Genomic DNA, 26540 nt, shown 5'->3' with positions numbered 1-26540 from the left:
TACTTAGCAGTGGAGGAAACTAAGGTTGAGGAAGATTTGTTTATATTCATACCCAAAAATAACTGAAGTAAATGGAAACGCAACAAACTTTGGATTGGGCCTATACTGCATGGCTTACAATGATTAGATTGAAAGGATGGTCCAGCATTGGGCAGCTGTCCAGGACTTGAGAAACCTGTTTGATTGTTTGCTCTTTTGTAGAATTTGCATGACCTTAATCAAATCACTAATCATTTTCTCCATGCCTCAATTTCTCTTCTGTAAAATTGGGATAATGGCAGTTTCGTGCTTCCACTGGGGAGTTGGGAAGATCAGTAGTATATTAACAATTGGGAGATGCATAGATACTACAGTGCTGGGAGCCATGCACATAAATGTTACAGAGTTGGAGTGTTGGGACCTTCTATCCCCTCAGGAGTTACTGGTTCCTGCTTCTGTGCTATATACTTTTTATAAGCCTTTTCTAGGGAAACAAAAGGAGAAAGAGAGTGTTCTAAAGTGGATAGGGCATCACACAGGGCACCCAGGGTCTTTACCAGTTATACGCAACCATGCCAAATGTCTCACTTTCAGTTTCCCACCGTGTAAAACAGAGTTAGAGAACTCCAACACCTTTGTAAAGTATGGGTAACTTGTGTAATTACTGTTACTAATCATTCCAACATTGATTGCAGAATTGTGTTAATCACTTATTTCCTGAAAACTATTTTTTTCTTCCTTCTTACAGATTCCAATAAGATTATGGCAGAATATAGCCACATACAAAACCAGATGGAATTACAAAATGCTAGTTTAGGGAAAGGTTCTGTGACAAATTCCCTTGAAAATGATCTCCAAGATATTATGGATAACCTCAGCCCAAAGAAGTATTCATCAAGTCTTAAATTTAAAACAAATGGGGATTACGTTGGTTCCTATTTAACCCTGTCACAACCTGTGTCAACTAAATCCAGTCCTTCATCCAGTGTAAAAAATATGCATTCTGCTACCAGAATTCCAGGAGGTAAGCTGTTCTCTTGTGACAGCCCTTACTTTTCAGAAAAAAGTGTCTCTGTAAAGCCCATGAGTTCCATTTCAAGTACTTCTCCATCCCTCAGTGGGTACAGTCTAGGAAGGAGCGACTTTGACATTCATGTCAACAGAGAAAATGAGAAATCCTTTGGACATGTGGACAAATTTCACTATTCCAAGTATAGTCAAAAAAATAAATCGTATGACAACGTCTACTTCCCAGGAACACTGGAAGGAAAGAAAATCTCAGGCTCTCTTCTTACAATGTGGAATGGAGGCTCAGGGAGTGAAATGATGCTTTCACCTGTTAGCACTTCAGGAGCAGCAAGCGTGCCCTCAAGCCCAAAGCAGGGCAGGAGGATGAATATTCAAGACAGCCTAAATCTTCATCCAAGACCAGTGAAACACAAGGAGGTGATGACTGAAGCTTTGGGTTCAAGAGCTAGGAAATATTCTGGTGGGTCTCTTAGTCATATGGGAGTTTATAGTCGTTCTCTGCCCAGACTGTACAAATCGACAGAAAGCCAGCTGATGCCGTTAAGTTTGCCACCAAGAAACTCTCCTGGTAACTCCAAGAGGAAAAAGCATGGAGAAAAAGATCTACCTCAAAGTGCACTAGATGCTGATAATTACCTTAATTTTTCTTCTTGCAGCTCAGGGGTTTTACCGTTTATAAATTCAGCATCTGATAATAATTCCTATGTTAGCTCAGCTCTTTGTGTTCCTTCAAGCCCTAGGCTAGCTAAGAAAATGCTTTTAGCATCTTCTTCTTCATATGCTTCTGATGATTTTGATAGACTTGGACTCTCAGGGACAAGCCCCAGTAACTCATTCTGCCCTGTGGATATTGACAGATCATTCTCTGTCAGAAGAAACCTTTCCACTAGTTCCATGGAGTTTGATGAAACGGAGTTGGAAAGCTTCCGACAAACACCAGCTTCTTTGCCCCCTTCCATACGAGAGAGAAAGAACAGTATTAGTTCAGTGACTGGAAGAGAAGACCTAATGGACTATCACAGGAGACAGAGGGAAGAGAGGCTTAGAGAACAGGAGATGGAACGACTGGTAATTTTTACTTTTTCATTTAGATTTTACCAATAGTTAATGTTTCCAAAACTGACTTTCCAAATGTACCTAGTAAGAGGACATAGTAGATGCAAAACATGTTACTGTGTTCTGAAATTTAAATGCATGACCGTATATCCTGGGGGCATGTTGTTAACTCTGTCAGTCTCTAAACTTAATGGTTATTAGTACATTGCCTCAGCATCTCAGATGGTGTAATTCAGTTATTTAGAAAAACAAATGGAAAAAGTCTTAAAAATTATGAAAGTTCCCTTTGTGGGTTCTGTCAAAATGCCTATGGATGTCTTTACATGTGCTCTGGGGCGGGGAGGAGGCAGTTTAATTAAAGCGGCTTCCAGACCAGCAGCATGCAGCAGCAGGAGCCACCCCATCCACTCCCCGTGGCCTCCCACCCACTGGGCAGCCCCTATCCCAGCCACAGCTCCCCTCCCTCCCTTGCTGCAGGGGCTTTGATTTGCACCCCCACACCTCATTACAACAGGTTTACCAGCTGGAGGCAGCTGAGTCTGGTGTCATAAAGTTGAAACACATTCAGAACCTCAAAACACTGTCGTAGTTTACAAAGGTTGTAAGTGACATTTGTCATAATTCGAACAGTCGTAAGTCGAGGACTGCCTGTACTCTAGTAAACTGTCCTGGGCATGCAGCTACACGTGGTGGGATGCAGAAGTAGATTTACTGTTCCTACCAGCAGACTGCTCCTGCTCCCTATGGCCCTTGGCCCTGCAGCAGCCAGGGAGAGCTCTATGCTCTCCCTGGGTGCTATCCCAGGGGCTGGCAAGGAGCATGGGGCCAGGAGACTGCTGTCTCCTGGCAGGGGCTGAGATATTCCTCCCTGCCCCTGGGAGCTGCCTGCTGCTGGGGTGGGCTTTGCAATCCCAGCAGTAGGGAGATCCCAGACCCTGCTCCACAATCATGGGGCCCAGGCTTGGAGGTTCTTATCTCCTAGCCCAAGCTCCACAACTGCAGGGCCAGGGCTTGGAGCTAAGAATCTCCCAGCTGCCACTCCCCAGTTGTGATTGGGAAGCAGGGACTGGGAGCTCCCCACCTGGGCTCCACTGGTGGAGCTTGCCTCAGCAGTAGACAGCTCCCGAGGACAGAGAGCAGTCTCCCACTCTCTGCTGCCCAGCTGACCAGGAGCAAATGTGCTGTCTACAGCTGTCTACACATGCTGTACGGTGCAGTAAGTAATCAAGAGTAAATTTGCTGCTTGTATTTACAGGCAGGAAATTTACTCCTGATTAGAGCAAATAACTGCTCAATAAACGTCTGCATATGTAGATAGTAACGCTTACTGCACAGTAATTAGCTGTCTCGTATAGAGGCGCCCAAAGAGAGGAAAAGAGTTTTATATTTGGAATCTTTCCTAAGACAATAACACCCCCACTCCACCCTCAAATAACTTGTGATGACATATTAAAATTGATTATTTATTTAAAGGATGATGTAAACTCGATTTAAATAATTGTGCTATGTGGATACGATTTTTGTGTTTGGAAAGACCCTACAACCTGCCATGGAATTTGCTAGGTTCTGCAATGGTCTAGTGTGCTAGTTGCTTCTAGAGCAAAGTGCATGTGGAAATTTGAGAAAAGAATGGTGGCTGACTAATCCTTAAATATGTTAATGTCAGTGCCCCTAAGAAACGATACTGCATAGTCAGGGGTTATTACTAATGTTATGTTGAATTCTGCTTGAGGATTCATATGTGTGCAACTCTATGCCTCAAATTGTATAGATTTTCCTCCACTCAATCTTGGGATTTGTACCAAGTTAAGATATACAATTATTTTACCACTGAATATTTTCCATTCTAAAAGGTAAAATCTATTATGTTGATAACTACAAATATTTCCAAGTTATTTGCATGAAGTCTGATACCCTAAATCCAAAATTGTAAGTTTCTAAAGATTTTGAAAGTTTTTAAAGATTTTTGGGCATTGGGAGTATGCTTTTGCAGTAAGTAATGGTAAATAAATGTTCAAGTTTTATTTTTAGATGAAGTGAAAAAAACTTTCCTTTAGTTCAGCTTTTGTTTCTCTTGGTTTCACACTTTCTTAAAGTCTTGACCCTATGACAGGAATTATCCTAATGCTTTCTTAACATGCTGAAACATTTGAAAATGGTATAGTCTATACATTATATAGCTTAAACACACAGGAATTTCCTTCTCCTTGATGTAATCTCCTGCTAAGCGTCCTGCTAAACTTTACTTTTTAAAGTCATCTGGTTAAAAGGTTGGGAATTGGAACAGTCCATTTTTCAATGATTTGAGAGTTTGAAGAACCAAGATATTTGGTTAGTAGGGTCCTGGGAGGAAGACTATTTTTAAAATGTTAAAATGTTCCATTTTGTATTTTTATTTGTACTGGATTACATTTGGGGCTGGATTTTTTTTTTTCAGAAGGACTGAGAACCCAGAGCTCCATTTGCCATTCAGAACTTGAGTTCACAAAAAAAGTATTTTTCCAGTTTAATGCAGGATTCCCAAGTTTTCATGTGTGTCTTGCTTGTGAAGAAGAGAGATAACTAGAGACATGTATCGCTGGGTTCAAAGTGCTGAGTAAAAATCTGGGTTGAAAGGTTGGGAGGTGAATGATTTGTGTAGGGCAGTTAGCTTCTGTCCAAGTATTTAACCTTTTAATACTGTGTTGAAGTGAGCTGGACAAACTATAGTTAGAGAGATTCAGGGATTGATTGCAGAAATTTATTAGAAACAGCATCCACTGTGATAGACATCAGGTATATCTACCCATATCTATCTGTCCTTGTCGTTTTCATAGAATACCAATAGTAATGGAGCTGCAGCTGCCTTGCCCTAAGGTCCTTGCCCAAAGCCAGGGCAGCCATAACCATCATGTTATTAGTATCCAAACTACGTTTAGTTTAAAATTTGCTTGGGTATGTGTATGCTATCTGTAGTCAGTGCTACTGGATTGTAGTGTGGATAAGCCATAGGAAATCTTTAAAGGGCCATTGTCCACCACAATGTCTTCCTTTTGCCATTTTTATTTTCTTACAGAAACTTTTAAATGAATAATGTTCATATTCTTTTATTAGAAACCTGTGGAATTCATTTTTGTTTACTTGTAATTGTACAGGCTTCTGGGAACGTTGAAAATACAGCCTTTACCAGGCCTAGTCATGAAAGTAACTAGTCTGCTCTCATAGTCCAGAGCAAAACATATAGATAGATAGCTGTCTGCACGCACATACACACAGAACAAATTCCCCTTCTCCCCTGCCTTCCCCTTCAGATGAAGAAGTGCTTTTGTTTTAATTTGTTCTGAATACTTGCAGATTTCAATAATGCACCTTTTAGTAATTTGGTACCTTATCAAAGATGAAAGCATATGGACGTATTTAAAAGTAATATCCTTTACTAGCAAGTAGCAAGATGGAGGTCCAGCTGATTGGGAGCCTTAGAGAGTACACGAGCCTTGAAGGGACCCTTAGGAGCCTTGAAGGGAGCTGATCAGATGACTGGCACTCCGAGCCATAGCTCTAGTATGCCCCTGAAGTTGGGAGCTCTGACCAGCTGGCTGTTACTCCAACCTCAGTCTTGAAGGGTTCCAACCCCAAGGCTGGGAGCACCTACATATGCAATTAAGACATGATGGGAACCATCCACAACGTTATTATACAAATATTAGGAATATTTTGTTTAATCACTGTGTAGCTTATTCCTTGTTTTATTGCATCATTAATCGCTTGAACATATGGTGGGATTACTGTTTAAGACATGATTAAACAGTGAATCATGTCTTGCGTGTAATGTCTGCTAGGGGCCTGAAATAGCAGCTGTCTTGATCATCTAGTATTGATTGCAGACAGTATGATATTTTGCCTCTAGATGGTGCTACATATTAAAGAAATACAATTTAGATTTAGATAATGTCCATTACCTAGCTTTAGATATGGATCTGTAGAACATATGTTTATAGGTCTCACAGAGTTTCTAAAGGCCAGGAATTTACTCATGAGAGATTTTAATTTAAATAAGCAATAAATTTACAAGCAATATGAAAATTCAGTTAGAAGGAACATGTTTAAAGGAACCTATTTCTCCCTAGTTAAGTGAGCTTTTATTTCATCTATGTTTATTCCATAACCGTGGAAAAAATGGAGAATTAGTGTGAACCAAGAAAGATTATATGTAGGGGTCTACCTAACTTGTGAGGAGACTTACCAGTTTTCATGGGTCGATTAGGCATAAAATTCTAGTTCTGCAGTCAGGGCCCTCCTTAGGGATGGTGAACTGGGGAAACCACCCTGAGTCTCGTGCTTTGGGGGGGCCCCGCAGAGCTGAGCAGAGCGGCCACAGCGACTCAATGTTGCTGCCGCCTTTGTGTCCTGCTGCTTGGTACCCCACCTCCCTCATCACCAAACCCATTATTGGCTTCTTTGCATCCAGGGTGCAGGGGGAGGGGCCCTGAACAGGCTGATTTGCCCCAGGCCCCACACCCTGCTTGGGTCATATCTTTCTGTAGTCATCTGGTGGCCACCTTATCCCTTGGCACTGATTAGTGGGAAGAAAGCTGGGGTCCAGCTTGACTGCTGGATGCTCTTTGTATGGACCTGCCTCTTGGTGCTGATTGGTGGAGAGGCTCTGGTGCAGGGAGGAGGGATGAGGGGGCAGTTGCCATCTTGTCTCCTGCCATTCATGCTGCACCACCAGCCGACGCCTTCCCTTCCCAGCGAGGACCAGCATTTTTGTTTGATTTAAGTTTTTTTGTTGTTGTTGATTTCATGGATTTTGTGGACAATCCCAGATTTTGCGTTTTCTGCAAAAACTGTGAAACTGCAAGTTAAGTGGTTCCCTCATTATATGTGATGCAGCCACATAGATTAACATTCAATAAATATAGGTTGGGATTTTCAAAACAGAGCTGATTTTCCCAACTACCTTTCACTTTAATTAAAGTGAAATCATTTAAACATTAAAATTAATTAAAGATGTATGTCTAGGCCTCATGCACAGTTTAAAAATGTCTAACACATGATTGCAATTTTTATTGTGTTTAACCTTTTTATAGTTCTTATAATTTTAGGTTCAGATGCTATTATTTAAAAACATTGTTCATTTAGGATTTACCGACACTCCTGCAAGGTAGGAAACGCCAAATAAAGGTCATTTAGCATGCCATAAATATTTGGCCATCTTTGTGTTAATACAGAACAGCTGTTTAACAACAACTTAATTTAGTAAAGGAACAAATGACATATCAGATTGAAAGCACTAGGTACTTTAGATATACAGGATGTAATTATCCTCAATGTCTTGGTAACTTCTTAATACATGGGACCTATTTTTGCAAGACAGTTCAGCAAGGTCTTTGGTTTTATGTATTTTCCACAAGGCCTAAATACAAGCTACTCATCTTTATTTTCTTTCTAAGATAATTAACGTTTTAATGGAATATACATAGCTCAATGCTCAGTCTTGTAACTAATTAAAAGGAAAAGTGTGGACTAGAATAAAAATTCATTTTAATGAACTTAACTTGCATTTATATACCATATGTGAAATCAGAATCCACCACCATGCCATATCTTGAAAACCTGAATCCTTGTTTTTAAATATCAGAAAAAGGAACCATGCAGTCAGTAGGGGCATGTGTAGACAAAACGGGGACCCTAAATTGAAGTGGTAGGTTTTTAAAGCACCGCTTCAATTCAGGGCCCTTTAAACCCCCATGTTGTGCACATAATCCATTGACTTACCTGCCTCTCTGGCGGCAGGGAAAGGAGGTCCAGCTACCACCGGGTGGAGTGGTCCCTGGGCTGCGGGTGGGGCTGGTGCTTCACTTCATGGCAGCGGCATCCCCCCTGAGGTGGCACCCTCTTGCAGGCATCCGGCTTGGGCAGTCCCAGGGGGCACTGCAGGTGCAAAGGGAAGCACCAGACCCCTGTGCAGCTCAGGGAGGCAGGCAGGCTGGGGGGAAGAGGGGGAAGGAGGGGCAGGGACCAGGCTCACCACTTTTCTTGGGCAGAGCCAGCCTTCCCGGACTGCTGCTAGGCTGCCTGCAGGGCTTCCTGCAGAGACCCTGAGCTGCACGGAGCCTGGTGATTCACTCTGCGGCTGTAGGGGCAGCAAACTAAAACTCGTCAGAGAAGTTTTAGTTTGTTGTGCCCCAAGTCATTTAAGGTGCATTATGCTGCTGATTTGCTATAGCGGCTGTAATTAATGCGCAATATGCCACCAACTCATGCAAACACCAACACCATTAAAACAGTGCAAAAGCATTTAGCCAGCTTTAAAGTGTTGTGTACACATACCCCTCATTTCATCTATCCATGGCCTTTGTGGCAAAGCTGAGTATATGTTGAATTTCTAAGTGTCAGCGTCTCTGATGTAGGTACCCCCTAGCCAGCAGTGGTAGATGTGCTGGTATGTTATTCATACTAGTACTATCTATCCTTTTTCACTGCAGATGGCTGTATTGTTAAAAACAGCAGAGGGGTCTTCAGGGAAGAAATACAGTGAAAAATCCTTAACAGTTTTCATTCTCAGCTTAATGCACCCATTAGATAGTATAGTTTTACATATAAATCTAAGTAATGATAACAACAACAATAATAATGCCACAGTTTCTATTTAACCAGAAAATAAGCATGCTGTATTCTTTGTAGTTTGCAGTGTGATGGTATTTCATGCACATGCAGTTGTTTTTGTATTTTTAGTTGCTGGGATATTTTCTTGGTTATTCACTTAAAAAATTATGGTTGGAACTCTTGAATACAAGTGTGATGGAACTGGCTGCCATGAATGATGAGGATAGAGTATACAAAATAGCAACAGAGAGAGCTTTCCATGCATAAACTTATTAATACGTATTGAAATAGAAGTGATAGACATAGGCATTTCTGTAATGTGTGCTGTGAGAAACTGAGATTCATCAGGAACTTCCTGAAGTGAGCCAGGTTTTTCTTCCATTAATGTCTTCCCAAAAAGTAGAGAGGGCTTTCTGCTTTGCTAGGACACTAAAAAAAAAAAAGTAAAATAAATCTTCCTCCTACCTTTTTCCATAATGGAGCTTGCTTTAAGGGATTTTCATATTTTAGCCTGTTGAATATAAGACAATGTATCGTTTCAGTTTAAAATCTCATATGTCCTTAATTAACGGGAATGTAGATGTTGATGTGAAAATAAGGAGTAACGCCTGTCATTGAAGGGGTGGGACACTCCATTCCAATACCGTATTTTCCATCTTTTACTGTCACAATGATAGTATCAGAGAGCAGGATGAGTGGTGCTGTTGCAACAGCAGGAAACATATAAATAGTGGAGTTCGGGGACAGCACTTGTGTTGTGCTATAAGGAATTGGGTGGCATATCCAGATGGTACAGGTTTATAAGGAGAGGAAAATGCTTTAGGAATGAGAAAGTTTGGGAGTGACTATATGAAGCGAAACAAGGCTTTAGAAGGTTGGGGTAATACCACTGGTTGGGGGTTGGAAGCAGTCTACTGAATCAGCTAAGAATTTCTGTTCTATATCTAGCAACTTGTCCAGTTAGGTCAATGGTTTTTCTCTGACAGTGGCCACTAGTAGAGGATCTACAGGAACACGCAAGATAAGTCACGGTGATCAACTGGAAATATTTTTCCCAATGAGGAAATTTCTGCCTAACCTCTGGCATGTAATAGTTGGTTTATGCCTTGAGACAGACTTAGCTCTGTGCTTTAATAAGTACATGTATTGTCTCATAACTGAGGGTCTTTTCAATTTTATAATTCTTTGTTAAATCCTGCTAAAAGTGAGGAACTTGTTAATTCATAATAAGTTTTACTTTACTTTAAAAAGGCTTGTATCAGAGAAACTGGAATAGTCCGATCCTTTTACTTTCTTCTTTTTACCAATTGTCACAGTTTTTAGCGAGGCAGAGATAAAGTGATTAGCTGTCTTGGAAATTCTGAATTCAAGTGTTTTTTTTTTTTGTTTTTTAATCTGATGACTGATGGTCAAAAATTATTCCAAGAGAAATGATAAGATTAAATAATTTAGAGAAACTCTTTGGCCTGTATTATCATTAATACAAAGTCTGAGTTTTTTTACAGTGAAGCACTTTTTTTTTTTTACAGATATCTTTATTTAGTGTTATGGTAAGCAATTTTTTTGTTATTTTTTTCTCTTTAACAAAATGAATATAAACTTAAGCTAAACTACTATTTGCTAAGCATTATGAATTAATCTAAACAAGGACTTACAATAAATTGCACACAACAGAACAACACTAGTTTTACGGCTTAGTAATTTTTGAAAACAGAGCTGCAGAAAACAGTTATAATTGCATGATGGATGACAGCTTAAATTCTGTCACAGTTACTAAGATTAAGTTTAGAAAATGGAATGACTTTCTCATGAGATACTATAACCAAGGAGTTAACTAGTGAAAAGAGAAATGCCCATTCTGCGTTCTGGGCACAGTAAAACCAGAAGGACTTTATTTTTCTTTCAAACTTCTTAAGGATGAAATTTGGGTGTCCAAAGATGGAGAATAATACTGAAAATTGTGATATAGGGGAAAGATGAAAAATGTAATGGAATCAGAAATCTTAAAAATTGGAACTAATGTATAAATTAGTTAAAGTAAAATATGAAAAATAATGCAATGATTGCCGAGGCATAGTTTAAAGTACAAGAAGGGGTGACATAAGTTTTGTAGCATAACTTCTGTGAGACAGGGCCATGTATGTGTGGGATACAATAGGAAATAAATAGTAATTATCCATTATGATGTAGGTAGAATCTTGAAATTCAGATGTTGGGTTTATCTTTTTTCAGACATGTAGAACCTATCTTCTCTTTTAGAGCTTGCATTTGGTTCTGTTCTACTTTTACATAGAACTCATTTATACAGAAATTATTTTCCAGTTTTAACTTGACTTACGAACTTTAATTTTTATGCTACACCATCACTGTTAGACATACAAAGGTAACTTGATTGTACATTTAAAAAAATACTGCACCTGAAGAGTGTTGATCTTTCCTTTGGTTAAAATTTGCTGTGAAACTTACTACTCCTTCTTTTTTCTTTCTTTTTTTTTGAACAACAAGGAGCGACAACGACTGGAGACTATCCTCAGTTTGTGTGCAGAATACTCCAAACCTGATAGTGACCCTGCTGCTGCTGCCACTGTTGCTGATGTTCAGAAAATTAACAAAGAACTTGAAAAACTTCAGCTGTCAGATGAAGATTCTGTATTTGAAGATTCTCAAATTAATCCAGAAATGAGATTTAGAAACCACATGAAATTGTCAACAAGCGATTCTGATTTCTCAGAGTTGAGTAATGTCAGTCGAAGTGCTGGCTCCCTCCTCTCCTCTAGAGGTATGAGAGGTGATGAACATATTGGTGAAAATATGAAAACTCCACCTTTAGTTTCTTCTGCTTTTCTGAAGGATTCCAGTGAGTCTTCTTACCTAAGCATCACACCAAAGGTAATGGTGTTCAGAAGTACAAACTCAGTACAGCTAGTTGAATCACAATGAAAATAGCTTAAATATGTTAGTCATAATAGCAAAGTGCATTTGACATGGTCCAGGATGTATTAAACCTGTGATGACCTGTTTCCTCTGAAAAGTGTATCTTTTAATCATGTTTTTAAAAGTGATGAACAGCTCTAGGGTGGCTTTATATTTCTGAGGGGAGGGATATATGCTAAAATGACTATTTCAAAGTATTTAAATAAGCAGCATATCAGACATTACAGGCTGGTTTGGTTTTCATGAGGAAAATTAATTAAGGAAAATTAAATGTTGCACCCCACCATTTCAGGCATTTGAGCCTGTGACCACGTGAGGAGGCAAAGAATTGAAATTTTCTCCTCCCCTTTCCTAAGACTTCCTCCTGCTAACCAGCCAGCTCTCAAGAATAGTTGTAAAGTGGGTGGGAGGAATTCCCTCAGCTGACTTTACAATCTCCCTTCCCTTTCCTTTTTCTGGACACAGTTGCCCTTCAGATCAACTTGCTGCTTCCTGTGGAGCCTGTTGTGGTGAATTGCCTATTCACATGCAGCAGAAGCCAGGCTAAGGATTTTTTTTCAGTTGGCAGCTCTTTGCCTTAAGAAATTAACTTATAATATTCCTTATTTGTTTCATAGGCATTCTTGTTAGTTGAAAGAGTTCTTTTAAAAAAATATTGTGTGGTCTTACCAATGATGAAAACTTTAAAAATCTAACATGTTTCTTACTATTTATTTGTTTTACCTTTTCTGAAATGTCTTTTATGTAGAACAGTGAAAGTCTAATTTCTGGTATATTTTTGTAGTTTAGAACTATAAAGACAGTGTTCTATTGGAAATTTCCTAAAGTTTTCGTTTATGAGATTTGGACAAAATTTGACCTGACAATTTTCCCCTCCCCCATCTTTTTATAGTTGGGATCTTGCTTTGGTGTTGTAGGTATACTGTTTGTTTTTGTGCTGCAGATAGCCAGGACAAAGAAACTACAGTAAAGAAAGGCTTTACTGTAGTTGTACAATGAACCTTTCAGAGTGGTTTTGGCCTGACACAGTTAAAATAGATTGTGCCCAGATTATTGCAGAAATAATAATAAATTATCAATTGCAATATCAAGTAATCATTTTGTTATCTCAACAGCTAATCCATTAACACTAACCCTTTAGGGATACCCATAACACAAGATGTCAAGACAGAATTAATCAGTCATTTTAACCATAATTTCACAGTAGTTTTCTCACACTGGTTGGTTTAATGATAGATTTCAGTTTGTAGCTTCCAGGTATTTTAACCAGAAACATACTTCTTCTAGCTGTACCCTGGCATATTGATTCTTCCCTTTTTTATTTGACAGTTACATATAATCATTTTGTGTGAAAGTTTTTGTGGTCTTGCAACTTTTTTAATGCTTGTGAGTGTTGCTTTCCTTCCATAAGCGGAAGATCCTATATTTAATCGTTGCCGGGAAGTGAAATTGAAGATGTTATGTCAGCATGATCCAAACAGGATACCGGACAAAAAGAAGCTTTCCTGCTAGGATTACTAACACTAGGGATTAAGGAATACCATTCATTCATTGTAAAGGGTGCCTTGCTAACCCCAGAAAACAGCAGCAACAGGCATCTGAATATTAACAAAATATAGTTCATTGTTTTAAAATATTGAAGTCAGATTTCTGTTGCTAAAAGCACTTTCTCTCAGAATAGTAAGTGAGCAACTGAACCTTACTCATTTTGAAGGAGGCCATATGATCTAGCAGTTAAAAGCCAATGACTGAGGGCCAGAACATGGTTCTAATTCCAACTGGAGACAATGAATGAATGACCTTTATAAATGTAATTTGACTCTGTTGCCTCAGTCGATCCTTGTTTTGAAAACAGGATAATATGCAAAAGTAATTTAAAACCAGGGGCAGCTTCTACACCAGGATTTCCTGGGCAAAAAAAGGCTGCAAAAGTTGTTTTTTCCAAGATCTCTCATAATTATCCAGTAGATAAATGAGGCAAAAACATGGTAATTGATTATGTTTCTATCTTTAAAAACCTTGATAATTGGTTAATTATGTTGTAGTGCACATTATAGGTTTCTGTATACTTCTGTATACTTTAAAAGAAATTTACCTTTCCATATTTGCTTTACTTCAGCAAAGAGAAATTTGACTTTTTACATCCTCATGATAGATTATCTTGGTTTTATCTGTGAAGGTTATAACTAACAAGAAGAGCATTTGTTAACATTTTCCTCATATTGAATCAAATAATTGGATGGCTGTCTTAAATTCATCCCCCCACTGCTGTGGCAGACAAGGCAGCAGTGGGGATGAGGAGCCAGACCCCCATCTCTTGCTTCCCCATGCCTTTGCCTCCCCCCATGATACCTGTAGCTGGTGCCTGCCCCCCTGTTCATGTACCTACATCCAATGCTTGCTCACCCTTGACATACTACCCCATCTCTTGCCCCCCTGTCCCTGAACCCTTGTTACTTGTCCCTCCCACCCATGTTCCCTTTGTTGCTTGCACCACCCCTTCTACTTATCTTCTGCTGCAGCTCTGGCTCTGACTTCAGAACCATAGCAGTAAGTGGCAGTGGCCCCAACCCTGTCCCAGCCCAATCCAGGAGAAGCAGTGGTGGCAGCTCCAGGGCTCACCTGATCAGGGCTAGGCTGGAGCTGAAGCTATAGCTATGCCTTTGCCCCCCAGCAGTGGGGGGGACCTGATTGAGTCCCCCCACTGCTCTTCTCCCAAGCCATACACTGCAGGTTTCTGCTTATGCATCCATCCCCACTGCAAGGTCTCCTCTGCATTCCCCCCACCATGAACTCCCTCCCATAGTACATGAGCCACCTTAGCCTGGGGCAGGCAGTGGCTTAACTCTAGCTTTTGGCCCCTGGGCTGAAGCTGAGGCTGAGCTGCCACCTGCTCTGGGCTAGTACGCAGATCTAAGATAAGGCTTTTTTCTTCCCCCTTGTTGACTGGGGTGAAAAACCTCATCTTGTGTTCGTGTAAAATGTGGTACATATAAAAGCAGAACTCTTATTGAGTCAATGTGCACAAATTTGCTCAACACAGTGTGAGAGGGAGGAAAAACGTGCTGTGTTAGAATTGTGCTACTAAACACCTTACAATGGCTAATTGCAGACATCAGAATGCACAAGCAGTGAACAAAGAGGGCATGAGCTTGGTCAGCTGGAGGAGGAGCGCATAGCAGTATTAAATAATTTGGAGGAACTTGAACAGAAGATCAAAGATTTAAATGACCAGATGGATGAATCTTCAAGAGAGGTATGAATGGATAAGAATTTCCTGTTTCTTTTCACATGTTTTTATTTTAAATGTCCTGCTTGCTAAATGTGCATGGGATTTGTGATGCATGCATATTTTTGTTTATATCTTTTACTACTACTGTCTTGTGGACATAATTTAGTGCGATATCATGTTAATTTATATTTTTGCATTATGGGGAATCAGGGGCTTTTTTATTTGCAGAAGGATGGCCCCCCCATGATTGTGCCAACCTTTACAGATTCTGACTACTAGACTCTTAATTGAAACTACTTTAGTCCTAATTATTGAATGGTTTCTGGATTCATCTGAGTACCTTATATCATTTGGGAGCGTTACGTTGGTGTCTTATGTAGCCTGTGAAAGAGTAAGGAAGTGAGGTAACTTCCCTTTAAAAGTCCTTGTCCCCATGCTGACAAGATTGTGAAGCTCTCTTGATTTCTGGAATCTCACACTTAGCAAACTAAGCTGAATAGGTCTTTAGGTTATGTTGCCTCTAATTATCAACAACAGGAAAGAAGCAGCTGTTCTAGGACTGGTGAGTGCAAAGACTGAAGACAGTAGGTACAGTATGATGCAGAAAGAAGCAGAGAAAAGAGGAAGTAGAAAATAAAAATGAATGAAAAAAATTAATGTACAAAGTAAAGCTGGTTTGAACTTTTTTTGCAGTATTTATGTTGAAATTCCTTATACATGTTTGTGATCTCCTTTTACCATACTCTTATGCCATCAGCGTTGTTTTTTTTTAAATGCATCTATACTGAATAACCACACTTCGAATCATCTCAGATATCGTTTCTCAAGATTTCTTTTTAAGCTGGACTGCTGCTGAGAAATGTTTTGTGTTCGTAGCTGGATATGGAATGTGCCCTTTTGGATGGGGAACAGAAATCTGAAACAACAGAACTTCTGAAAGAGAAGGAAATATTGGATCATCTAAACAGGAAGATAGCTGAGCTGGAAAGAAATGTTATTGGTGAAAAGACAAAGGTAAACACAGTAACGATCTTTGCTAATTTGTACTCTGTTTTCCTTGGTCTTAAAGTGTATTTACATTTTTAATATGGGTAGAGATGTTCTTGCTCCATGCGGGTGGCTTCACTTATAATTGGAAGAAGATAACCATTTTACAAACTTTGTTCTTGAAATGCTCTTGGTTTTCCAAGGTGTGTTTGATTATGACTAGCAACATGAGTCATCAGATCTTTTTACTTTCTCATCTGAAATGTATCTGAGATATTTGGGAGGCATTACAGGATAATGAAAGATAGCAAATGCTGGCTGTTTGCACTCAGCACACATTTTTTCACATATGACTTGGACTACAGTATCTGATTGCAGTTATAGTATCTGTTGTTTAGTAAAGGGTATTAATTTGAATTAGCCTAAGGTTTGTCATGAGTATTGTTTTAGAACTCTTCATTAGGATAAGTTATCATTAATTCCCCTCTTCCCTACCCCCCAGTAAGAAGGTTTTACCGTTTTCTCAGCAAAAAAAAATTAGGACCATGTTATTGTAGTTGAATTTTAGCATGGCTTTTTGGACTATGCAGAATGATAAGCAAGACATCTGTTCAAGTAATGAACATTTAATACAACCATGCAAATTCATTCAGCTTGCTGTGCTGAAGTGTTGGTACTCTACATTGAGTTCTCTGGACACCAGGGCTAATTAATACGTTAGTTCACAGACAAATATAGTTCATAATTTTAATTACTTTTTAATATGCAGTTGTTCCTGCAATAAAAATGGACTGTTTAATAAAATTTTACGTCAGAAATGGAAAAAGTGTTATAAGGTGAATTTTTCTCCATCACGGCAGAGGCAGATTGCTTCCTCTAACATGTGGTCAAGTATGTTTTCCAGTCAATCAGTTCTTTTTCTGAGAGGACATTCCACAGCCTGTTATATCTCACTGTCAGGAAGTTTTTCTGGATGTTCAGCCAACAATGATTCCTTTTTTAATTTCATATAACTCAGTGTAAACCTGTCTCTTGGGGAATTGTACTTACTGGTTTTTCTTCCCTCTTCCTTTCTAGCTGTGCGAAATATATTTGCAGTCCTTTACATCTGCCCCCCTCCTTTCTACTGGTTAAAATAAGCTGCACATTTTAATCTCTCTTAAGCATTCATTCAAAGTCAAGCCTCTGGCTTGTATTTATACTATAGCATTTCTCAGAGGTCTCTCTTTCTGTCTTCCCTTTTTTGAACCTGAAAGTTTCCTAAGGCTGTAAGGGAGGTACTTGTGACCTTCTTGTTCTGAGAAGTGACATGCATGTGTAATTAAGCTTGGCTGCTTGTAGACATTAAAAAACCAACCACAAAAAACAACAACAAAAACGCCCTTTACCTGAAGAAGTAGCAGGTTACTTCGACCTGGCTACATGGCATCTATATAGAGTTGAAAAAAACACCTAAGCTGAGTCAATCAGCTATTAGAAGCGGCAAAAAAGCTCCACTGAAGCATCAGATCTATACAGACGTCTGGTGAACCAGGTACAACTAATGTGATGCCTGTTCTCAGCATGTGTTGGGCTTGGTGCAGGGGTGTACCAAGTTTAAAGTACCATTTGGGGGGAGGGAGGGTGGGGGTTGAACATCTGCAAGCAGCGAAACTATTCCTGCCTTCTATTTCAGATCGGCACTTGCCTTAAATTCCAGTGATCCTGCAGCTTTCAGTAGTTCTGTACAAATTCTATAGTTGTATTTTAACTTGAATGTTGAATCAGTTTTGTGTTTGTTTTCTTTAGTAGTCCAGGGGTCAGTCTGAATCAGGCAGTAGAAGTTATGGCTCTACACACTGCATCTCTTTTGAAGTTAATCTATTAGGAAGCATTCAGTTTGCTGGAGTGATATTTTGCTTCCCTTTGACCCCCAAATGCATCAAATGATTTCCTGTTTTATCAAAAGTTACCATGTTTTGGTGATCAGAAAACAAGACTGGCAAATCTGGTTTCATTTTTCAGCTGAATGAAAAGCAGGAAATAGAAGATTAGAAAAATGATCTTTATTTGATGAGTGAATTTATTTACAATACTTGTTCACAATGCCACACTGTCTCACATATTGATTAAAATATTTTAAGTAGTTTTGTCCTCAGTGTCCCTTTCCCTGGATAACAGAATGGTTTCCCAAATCTTATACCTGTAGCTGTGCCAATAGTAAAAGTTTCTTTCTTTTTCTTTTTTTTAATGAAAAAATGAGGGAATATAAATATGTTTTCTGGCTGGGGCCTGGAATGTTTGAATAAAATTGAAATAGAAAACAAATACTAACTTTGCAAAACAAATATCATAAAGTCATAGCTGGGATTTCCCAAAGAACAAAGCAAAAGTTAACAAATAGATTGGACTAATTAATTCTTTAGCTAACTGTAAGAAATAGTTTTCTGTATTGTGTTTAATATTTACACATAAGATAAAGCTCTCTGATTGTCTCATGAGTTAAACAATTTTTTGTCTATCCTGGGCTAGGCTGCCTGCTGAGGTGCTGGTGATTTCCCAGGTGACACTTTTCTCTGAGAGAGTACTGAATATATGTTCCCTGTAATAAACATCAGGTCTTAGTTTGCTGCTAATAATTATCATGTTCAGGATAGGTCCTAATGATTCTGTGGCATGGCTTTTGTAAATGCTAGTACTTTGGATTACGTGTGACAGTTAAATTTCAGCCTTATCTGGTTATTTCCTCCACAGCATTGTCTGTCTGTTTTGCTTCTCATGGCTAAGTACTGATAAAGAGTTAATGTGAAATGGTGTCTGCATGGATAGTGAATATCATTCACTGAGAAAGAGAGAGGATGATAGTGCTGTTCATGATGGCATTACCTTAAATGCTGATGGAAATGTTTGAGTGTCTTCTGGAATTTATTTGAGCAGGTGTTTTGACAGGAAACCCCCTGCATGAATTAATTTGATCCTTATGGAAGCACCTGTTCAAGAAACTTGTGAAATTCTTAAAAAGAGAGATCATAAATAGAAATATAATGATTATGCCACCTGCATATTGAAAATAGATCAGAATGGAAGTTTTCATATTTCTTATTACCTTTTATTTGTAAATTTGGTCAGCCTTGTGAACTTGGAGCAGAATTCATTGTTGATAATGTATTCAGTCTTGTAAACTCTTGTACTATTTATGTCCAGTCTTGCAATATATACTGTTTTCTTTTCTCAAAGCTCCTGATGCTGGAGTGAAATGATTGCTTTATCATTTCAACTTTCATTAAAAAGTATTTGCTGGCCCTCATAGTGGTAGAAGACAATTTGAAACGGGAAGTGGTGCACTTTGCAGACCAAGAAGCTAGAGGACAAAGAAAAAAATCTTACTATGCTAAAAATGTCCTTTTTTTAAAGGCAGCCTTAGAAATTGTAGATAGGGCTGACTGATTCTTTTTGTTTTGAACACTCTGAGTTGGCTTTGCTATTCGATATTGAAGTAGTAAGTAGCTTTGTTATTTCAGAATGTAGACAATCATAACAAATTAGAGGCATAATGGGTGTCTTGGAGTCAGTTTTAGACTCTGCTGTGGAATGGTTCTGAAAAAAAGAAGCCATATTATTGCTGTGAACATAACAGTACATTGTTCAATGGGCTGAAATGATATTTTCACAAGAAAGCAGATTCATTAGCTAATTCTTCCACTGGCTAGTTCACCCTTAGGTCTTCACCTGTGCTAGAAAATAGCCTTTCTATTATCTAGATGTAAAAGTAATGTCATTTTCATAACCTGCTTCATCAATCTTTTTATGCAGTTGGGCATCTATGATGCTGAAACTCAGTGACTTAGGTCTAAGATATCTGAATGAAAGCATTCTGAAAACATGGGGATCAGAATTATAAGAAAAAACATTAATATAATGAATAAACAGATAAGACAATGGTGCTGATGGCCACTGGCACAGATTAGTAGAATATGTGGAAGGAAAGGCTCTACTGCTTCAAAATAAATGGCCTTGAAAGACTGAAACCTTAACTTACGAATAAGGAGTTCTCTTCCTTCTCCTGTGGGACCCTTGTCTTGTGTCTGGCTGAAATGTATACTCTGGAACCAAAGTGTCTTATCAATTACAGTGTTTCCTGTCTATTGTCAAGAGCAAATTCCATATAGAAATCAGGAAAAATTGGCAGAGGGTAAATATCCTGTAGTATATTTAATGTTGTTTCTTGATATTTATGTAAAGTGGTTTCCAGTTACAAACCAGAATATCATGTACGGGACAAACATTCGGCCCAATGGACAAACCCTTACTATGCAGGGTACAGAAATTAAACAATGGAAGAAATGACAGTATGCCAATCCATTATGCCAACAATTAAATTATATATGTTGGTGTAACAGAGCACCCTGCACTCTATTACTGTCAGGGGCCCAAGTGGCAGCCAGGTAGCCCACAGCTGCCTGTGGTGGTAATCAGGCAGAGTTGCCTGATTGGGGAACAGGGCCCGGCTGGAATATGTAAGGGCTGGGTTCCTGAACTTCAGGGCAGCAGTCTGCTGCTACCAGCCAAGGAGGCAATATCCGGCTGAGCTGCTGCCTGGAACATCTTGGAGGTAAGAGGTGGGGCTATGGGGAAGGATGAGACCCCATGGTCCTGGGCATGATGTGAAACTGCACTCTGCCAGGGAAGGGTGGCCTGGTGAAGCTACCTGTGGCAAGGTAGCTCCCCAGAAATGCCAGGCCAGTTACCTCCCTGGTGAAAGGTGAGTAGGGGTGCCTGAAAACCCCAGCCCCAGCATCCCTGGTGGGTGAGACCTGAGATAGGGTGAGCCCAGGCTCACTGCGAGCATTGAGGCAGGGCCCAGGCTGGGAGAGACCTGCAGCAGCACCCAGTCTCACAGGAGAGCCTAGGTACATTATGGAGCTGGGTGTTAGGCTCCAGCAGAGATGGGGGTTAGAGCCATATTCCCATTGTAACGGACTTGGAGCCCAGTGAGGGGGCCTGCGGCCCAAAGAAATACAGGGCTTGGAGACCGAGGACAGGGCTTAGAGTTGGGAGAGTCTTGTAGTTTGGGGATGGGGCCTGGAGCCAGAGGATGGAGCTTACCCTGAAACCATTATTTGATAGGACAATACCAATTTTCTTCTCTCTTCTATTGCCCAGTAGTTTAAAATGTCTTCTGGTGAGTGTTCAGTGCTACTGAGTATATTATGGTTCTCTGGGATGATTTTGAATTTCTATACTAAAAATCTAGAAATAAAATTAGTTTTGAGAGAGAGAGAGGTTGGGTTTTTTTGTTTTTTTTTACCATCAGTGAGGTAATATGTTCTAATGGTCAGAATGAATCCCAGCTTTCTCATTTCTTTGGTTACTGCCAATAAATTGCCAGCTTTTTTTCTATTTTCCCATATGTGAAATAGAGAGGTTTTCCCACACTTAAACTATTTAATATTTGTGCAGCAATTTGAAAATATGAAGCTCTGTAGATGCGTTGACTATGAAAGCATCAATAGCTTTGAAAAAAATCCAACTGCTTTAGAAAAATTACTGTGGGGTTCATACTTGGAACAAAAGTATTGCTCAGTTTTGATACATAACTGTTTAGATTTAATGGTAGTTTTATGCTTGCTGCACGTTCTCAACTAATTGGAATGATTATTTCCTAAGACCAGAGCTAATGCATATAATCTGTTATGAAGCATGTAACAAATGGATTTTCCTTTTACTGAAGTTATTGCAAAAAAGAAAAAGAAATGGCTCTGCACTGAGAGCTTAAACCATAACAGACAGCCCTGCTCTGAGCATGGAGCTGCTGTGTCTATTTCAGTGAGACCAGAGAGCCCCAGGGACGTTTTTTCCCTGGGTCCTTCTGGTCTTCCTGAAACTTGACACGCTGGTGGGTCTGCTCTCTGTCTGGCAGGTGAGTGAGCGGGTCCTGTTCCTAGTCCTGCTCTTGCTCACCAAACCTCTAAGTCAAAGCTGTGCAGATGAAGGATACTCAGGGATGGTTTTTCATTCACCATGTGACTGCTCCAGTAAGCAGATTTAACATTTATTTGGCTTACAGCATAAGGTGTAAGGAGGCCCTCAGCAATAGCCTTGTCTTCTAGCAGTATTGGTTAAATTACATCCGCTTTTATGTTTTTATCAGCAACTGTGCTGCTTTTCTCCTCTCAGGGAGGAGTGTGGAAAACACAGGGGTTGGGGGGCGTGGAATGTAAAAAGAACAGCAAGTATGACTTGTATACTATGGAGTCTATTTCATTTCTTCCCTGTATTTGTCTTCTAACTAGTCATATTTGTTTCCTGAGTAACAGCCACAATATTACAAATGTTTCCAATTCTGGAGAATACGTCAAAGAGGTACTAGAATGGCTGTCAAGCCATAAATTTAACCTTTTCTCAATACTATTATTTTTGCTTTTGAGGGGTATGTTTTTGTCTGTCCCTGCTATCTAGTTGGAGGCTTGCCGCCAACATATTCCAAACAATTCATTATAGGTATTGTAGCTGTATTATTAGTAAGTCGCTAAAGAGTGAGCTTCCCCTTCTGTCCTTGAAGTAACCAGAAAGCAACACTGCAGAGAATTACTTTATTTGATGGATAGGGCAAGGTCTTCTACCTCTCATCCTCAGACATGCATGTATGTCTGTAGTATTATTTCTCTTTGTTTGGTAGCTGGCAAGCTATTTTGACGCTTCTCCATCTGATCATAAAGTGAGCAGGAGGCTCTGCAAGGCTGCACTTAAGGTTTTCTGGCTCCATTCGGAATATAGATCCATGTTGTTTTTTGCTTACTTGTGAGAAGACTCTCGTAGAGATGATTAGATTAGTACTTTCATGTTTGACACGGTGCAAAGTATGAGGTTTAATTAAACTTTTATATAAAACCTGTTAGCATAGCATAGAGTTAAATGAGGTTGGGGTTGAATTGCTGACTGATGCATACATAGCCTGAGGTATTCTAGATTGGAGCATTTCAAGTAGAAAAGCTAACTTTACAACCGAAGGTGTTTGGTAAATGTTTACTACCGAGTGACTAGTAGTTTGTTTATTTTTTTCTTATTTGTTGTTTCTCTTGGAAATAAAGAGAACCTTATTTTTGTAAGGTAGTTGAGTTGGATGTTTTTACCCCAGTCATGCATTCCAGTGAGAAAATATGGCCTTTTTATAACTTTCCAGTTGTAGTTGTTCTTAAGTTTCTTCCCAGTTTTTCCATCTCCCATTTTCCCATCCCTTGGCCTAAAGGAAAGGCATCAGGCTTTTTCTTTCAACACCACCAAAACAGAAGGCTGTATCAATGTTTAGATCTAGATTTCTATCTTGAATAATAAATCCAGAGTTTTGGATTCATTTTGGTTTGCCAGTCTTATTGCACCAATTTGCTAAAGATTTTCTCAGGGTCTAAAGAAATACTGTTGTCTTTTGAATTTTGATTTTAATATTTTGCTGGTTCACAAAAACAGAGAAATAAGGCATAGAAGTTGTCACACAATGGACAGCCATAGCAGTGATGGTGTTCGGATTGCTAGCCTATGAGCTTTGACACAAGGAGGGATCTATCTCACATTGGTAGGGGAAGACACTTGATAGTTTTCAGAAATATTGAAGTGTTTCAGGTGGTCACTTTCCTTAGAGTTTCTTTCTTTCCTTCTTTAATACATCTAAATACGTAACTAGATATGATTCATATTGCATAATAATTTAAATACTGAGCAAAACTGTGTTCAAAAAGCATTCCTAAATGCCCTAATTCTGCCCACAGATACACATGTGCATCTGCAGTTTTAATCGATGGTGCGTATACACAGTAGAAGGTAAATATGGCACAGAATGGATAGTTTGGCAAGGCTTTCCTTCTTTTATGCGGAGTTGGATATTGATTAGGACTATCTAGGCTGTGCTTAATTTAGTTTTGGAATGAAGACTACGAAGTATGTGAACTAAATCAGTGCAGTCGGTAGTTTTGGTTGACTTCACTAAACTGCTGCAGAACATAATGGCTCTAGAATGGCACTCACTGTTATGATTGCAATTTTTTTTAAAGGGAGCCAGCTTGCTGGGATGTTTCCACTTTCTGAGTTATAAGTGGAAGAGGTGGGTATTGCTTAATTTTCAGTCTTAAAGGAATACCTTTCTGATTTTTCTGGATGGAAGTAAGATTCTCTCTGGCATGGTCCTCAGTAAGCTTATCCACTTGCTGCTGATGTCTCTTCACACCTATATTGACTTGTTTTTTATTGAATGAGATCATATGCTTGCCAGGCTGCCTAGCTATCCAAGAAGCTATTAATAACTTGAGAGTAATGGCACTAAAGTAGAGGTTGGAAAATTTGTTAATGCTGTAGGTTTTTCTCTTCTTGCCCATCTCCATGTGACGGGCTAGGATTACTGTGAAACTGAAAATGAGGGTTAGAAAGATATGGATTTAGCTGTATAAGGTAGTTTTATAAAGGACTGAAAACAGGATGAAGCAGGAGTGGAGGTACTTTGTCCACTGTCAGGGCCAGAGGTGTCACTGACTGCTTTGATGGAACAAGTTTGATCTCAAGATACTGAAAAACGAGAAGAGGGACTAATGCATACTGATTATGACAGATCTGTGAGTTGTCATCTGGGTTTGCTTCCAAACTATATGCTGTTGTTCCATTGTGTAACTTGAATGAAGTTATGTCCTTACATTACTTCTGAGTTCTGTCTCTGCCATTTGAGAAGACAGGGTATGTGAAATTCAGATGACAAAATAAACTGGTTCAATATCCAGTTTTTGCAAAAAATATTCTTTGTGGAAAAATCACGGGTAATTCAGGGCTGAGACCCTGAACTAATAGAAGATATTCTAGCTTTGATTGTTTCATTTCACATTGGACTTGGATTCTGACATGGTTGGGGAATCCTAAGTCTCAGAAAGGTGAAAATTACCCCATTTTTACAGGAGAGAATACCACAGTGTCCCAACTATAACACTTCCAAATATAATATGCACTTTGGTTTTGAAAAGCAGAATGAAGCAGAAAATATCTGTCCTAGTAGCAGAAGCTAGGGAGCAGAACCTGCCCATTGTTCTGCTGTTCCCTGTAAGTTACCCACAGAAACTGTTCTTATCATATATCTTGTACTACAATGTCCAGCAGCTGTTTTGTGGGGGGGTTTGGGGGGGAGTATGTATTTTATGCAAGAAAATACAGTACAAAACAAGAATTCAGAGAGCATTCATGGCTCCTGAATGTGCAATGAGAGAAATGTCTGCTCACTGCCAATGAAGATGTGGTTGTAATATGTCCATAAAACCTGGATGTGAGCAGGAGCTAAAATGAGGGGCTTGTTTTTTAGATGCATCTCAAAAATCTAGATGGAAAAGAAAGCAAATGAGTAGATGCTTTGGAAGCATGACTGCTCTTATAAATACCAAAGGAAGAGGGTAGAACTGTTTACAGCTTCTAACTTGAAGAAGAAATGGAAGCCCTCCAGAGGACAGTTTTGAAAGGGGAGAAGCAGTATCATAGTAACATCTGTGTGATTCTCTGAGTAATAGATGCTACAGAAAGTGTTAAAAAGTCCTCGCTATATTCATACTCTCTTATTTTTAGCAACATGTCACAAAGAAGCTTTGAGGCAAACACCAAATATATTGGCCAATGCTAATGCAAGTAAATTACCAGTACATGCTTTACTGTGGAGTAGACTAATTAGCTCCACAGTAAAACATCACTGGGTGCATCTACATGAGACACTTAATGTGTATTAGCCTAATAACACTGTGCAGTAGCATGTCACAGCAAAAATACTGTTAATAGCCTACTGCACAGTAAGCCTCGCTAAAAAAACTGTTGGCCGGTGCTACTGCTTAGGAACTCTAGGTATTGCACATTTAGTTAGTACTTTTTTAAGGAATACTAAGCTAAATGTGAAGTCTCTAAGGCACGTTAATGAACACTGTCTACACGTGCGCTGGTATTAGGGTGCAGTAAATTAATTAACTCTGCTGCAAGATAGTATTGTTGGGGACAGGACTGTCTTATGACGGAGTAACTAAGTGCAATGAAACTCACTTGTAGATGGTGACAGGGGCTGGCTGGGACATGCTAAGGTATGGGACCTGTCTGCTGCATGGTTCTGCTCCTAAGCACTCTTGTGCCCCAGCTGGCTTCTCTGCTACCCAGTACCACCACCTGCAGCCTGGGGCTGACTCCCCAAGCCTGCTGCCAGCCTGGGAGTGCTCCACCTTGGCTCAAACTGCTCCTGTCCCAGGCACATGTATAGACACTGCTTTGGGGAGCAGCTGACTCCAGCTTGAACTGCACTGGAATTTACTGCGTTGCGTTGCATTGCGTTGATTTCACATGTAGATACACCCACAGCATTGTACAGGATGAGTCTTACTGGCTCAATTTGATATAGAGTTGTTGGAACTTTTTTTCTCCCCAAACAAATTTCTTAGCTATACCCTGCTTTGTGCCATTTTTTTCTGCTTGCTAAACGTACTCATTTCTCCTGAGATAGAAGACAAGTGGCATACTCACTGGGGGAGTCTTTTCTTCCGTGCTTCCACCTGGATCTCTTTTAGTAAAAGCACTTTTTCACTTTTCTCCATTTAAAATGCCTCACCTTTTTCCACTGGGTAAGACACTACTGGAAAGATGGGGTCAAGAATTGCCATTTTCTTTTGAGTATAGTGATTAGAGAAGTGTTTTTTCCTATCTACAAAAATAGTGATTAGGAACAGACTTAACAGTTCTACTGTGGTGATTAACA

The 26540-nt window shown here is 39.5% G+C and overlaps 1 protein-coding gene across 5 annotated transcripts in view; it reads left to right on the top strand.

The window, feature by feature from the left end:
* Positions 1–26540, top strand: part of PHLDB2 (pleckstrin homology like domain family B member 2) — a 92423-nt gene that overhangs the window by 20663 nt on the left and 45220 nt on the right. For all 5 annotated transcript variants that reach the window (XM_090057862.1, XM_090057835.1, XM_090057844.1 and 2 more), the window contains exons 3-6: positions 728–2076; positions 11158–11541; positions 14699–14842; positions 15695–15832. In XM_090057862.1, the coding sequence (XP_089913988.1) occupies positions 728–2076; positions 11158–11541; positions 14699–14842; positions 15695–15832 (2015 nt within the window). The remainder of the gene's footprint in view (positions 1–727; positions 2077–11157; positions 11542–14698; positions 14843–15694; positions 15833–26540) is intronic.

The sequence above is a fragment of the Crocodylus siamensis genome, chromosome 1 (assembly GCF_052110815.1).
Source record: "Crocodylus siamensis isolate JL-2025a chromosome 1, ASM5211081v1, whole genome shotgun sequence".
Classification (NCBI taxonomy): Eukaryota; Metazoa; Chordata; order Crocodylia; family Crocodylidae; genus Crocodylus; species Crocodylus siamensis.
The sequence above is the reverse complement of the archived record's forward strand: the minus strand, read 5'-3'. Positions and strand labels throughout refer to the sequence as shown.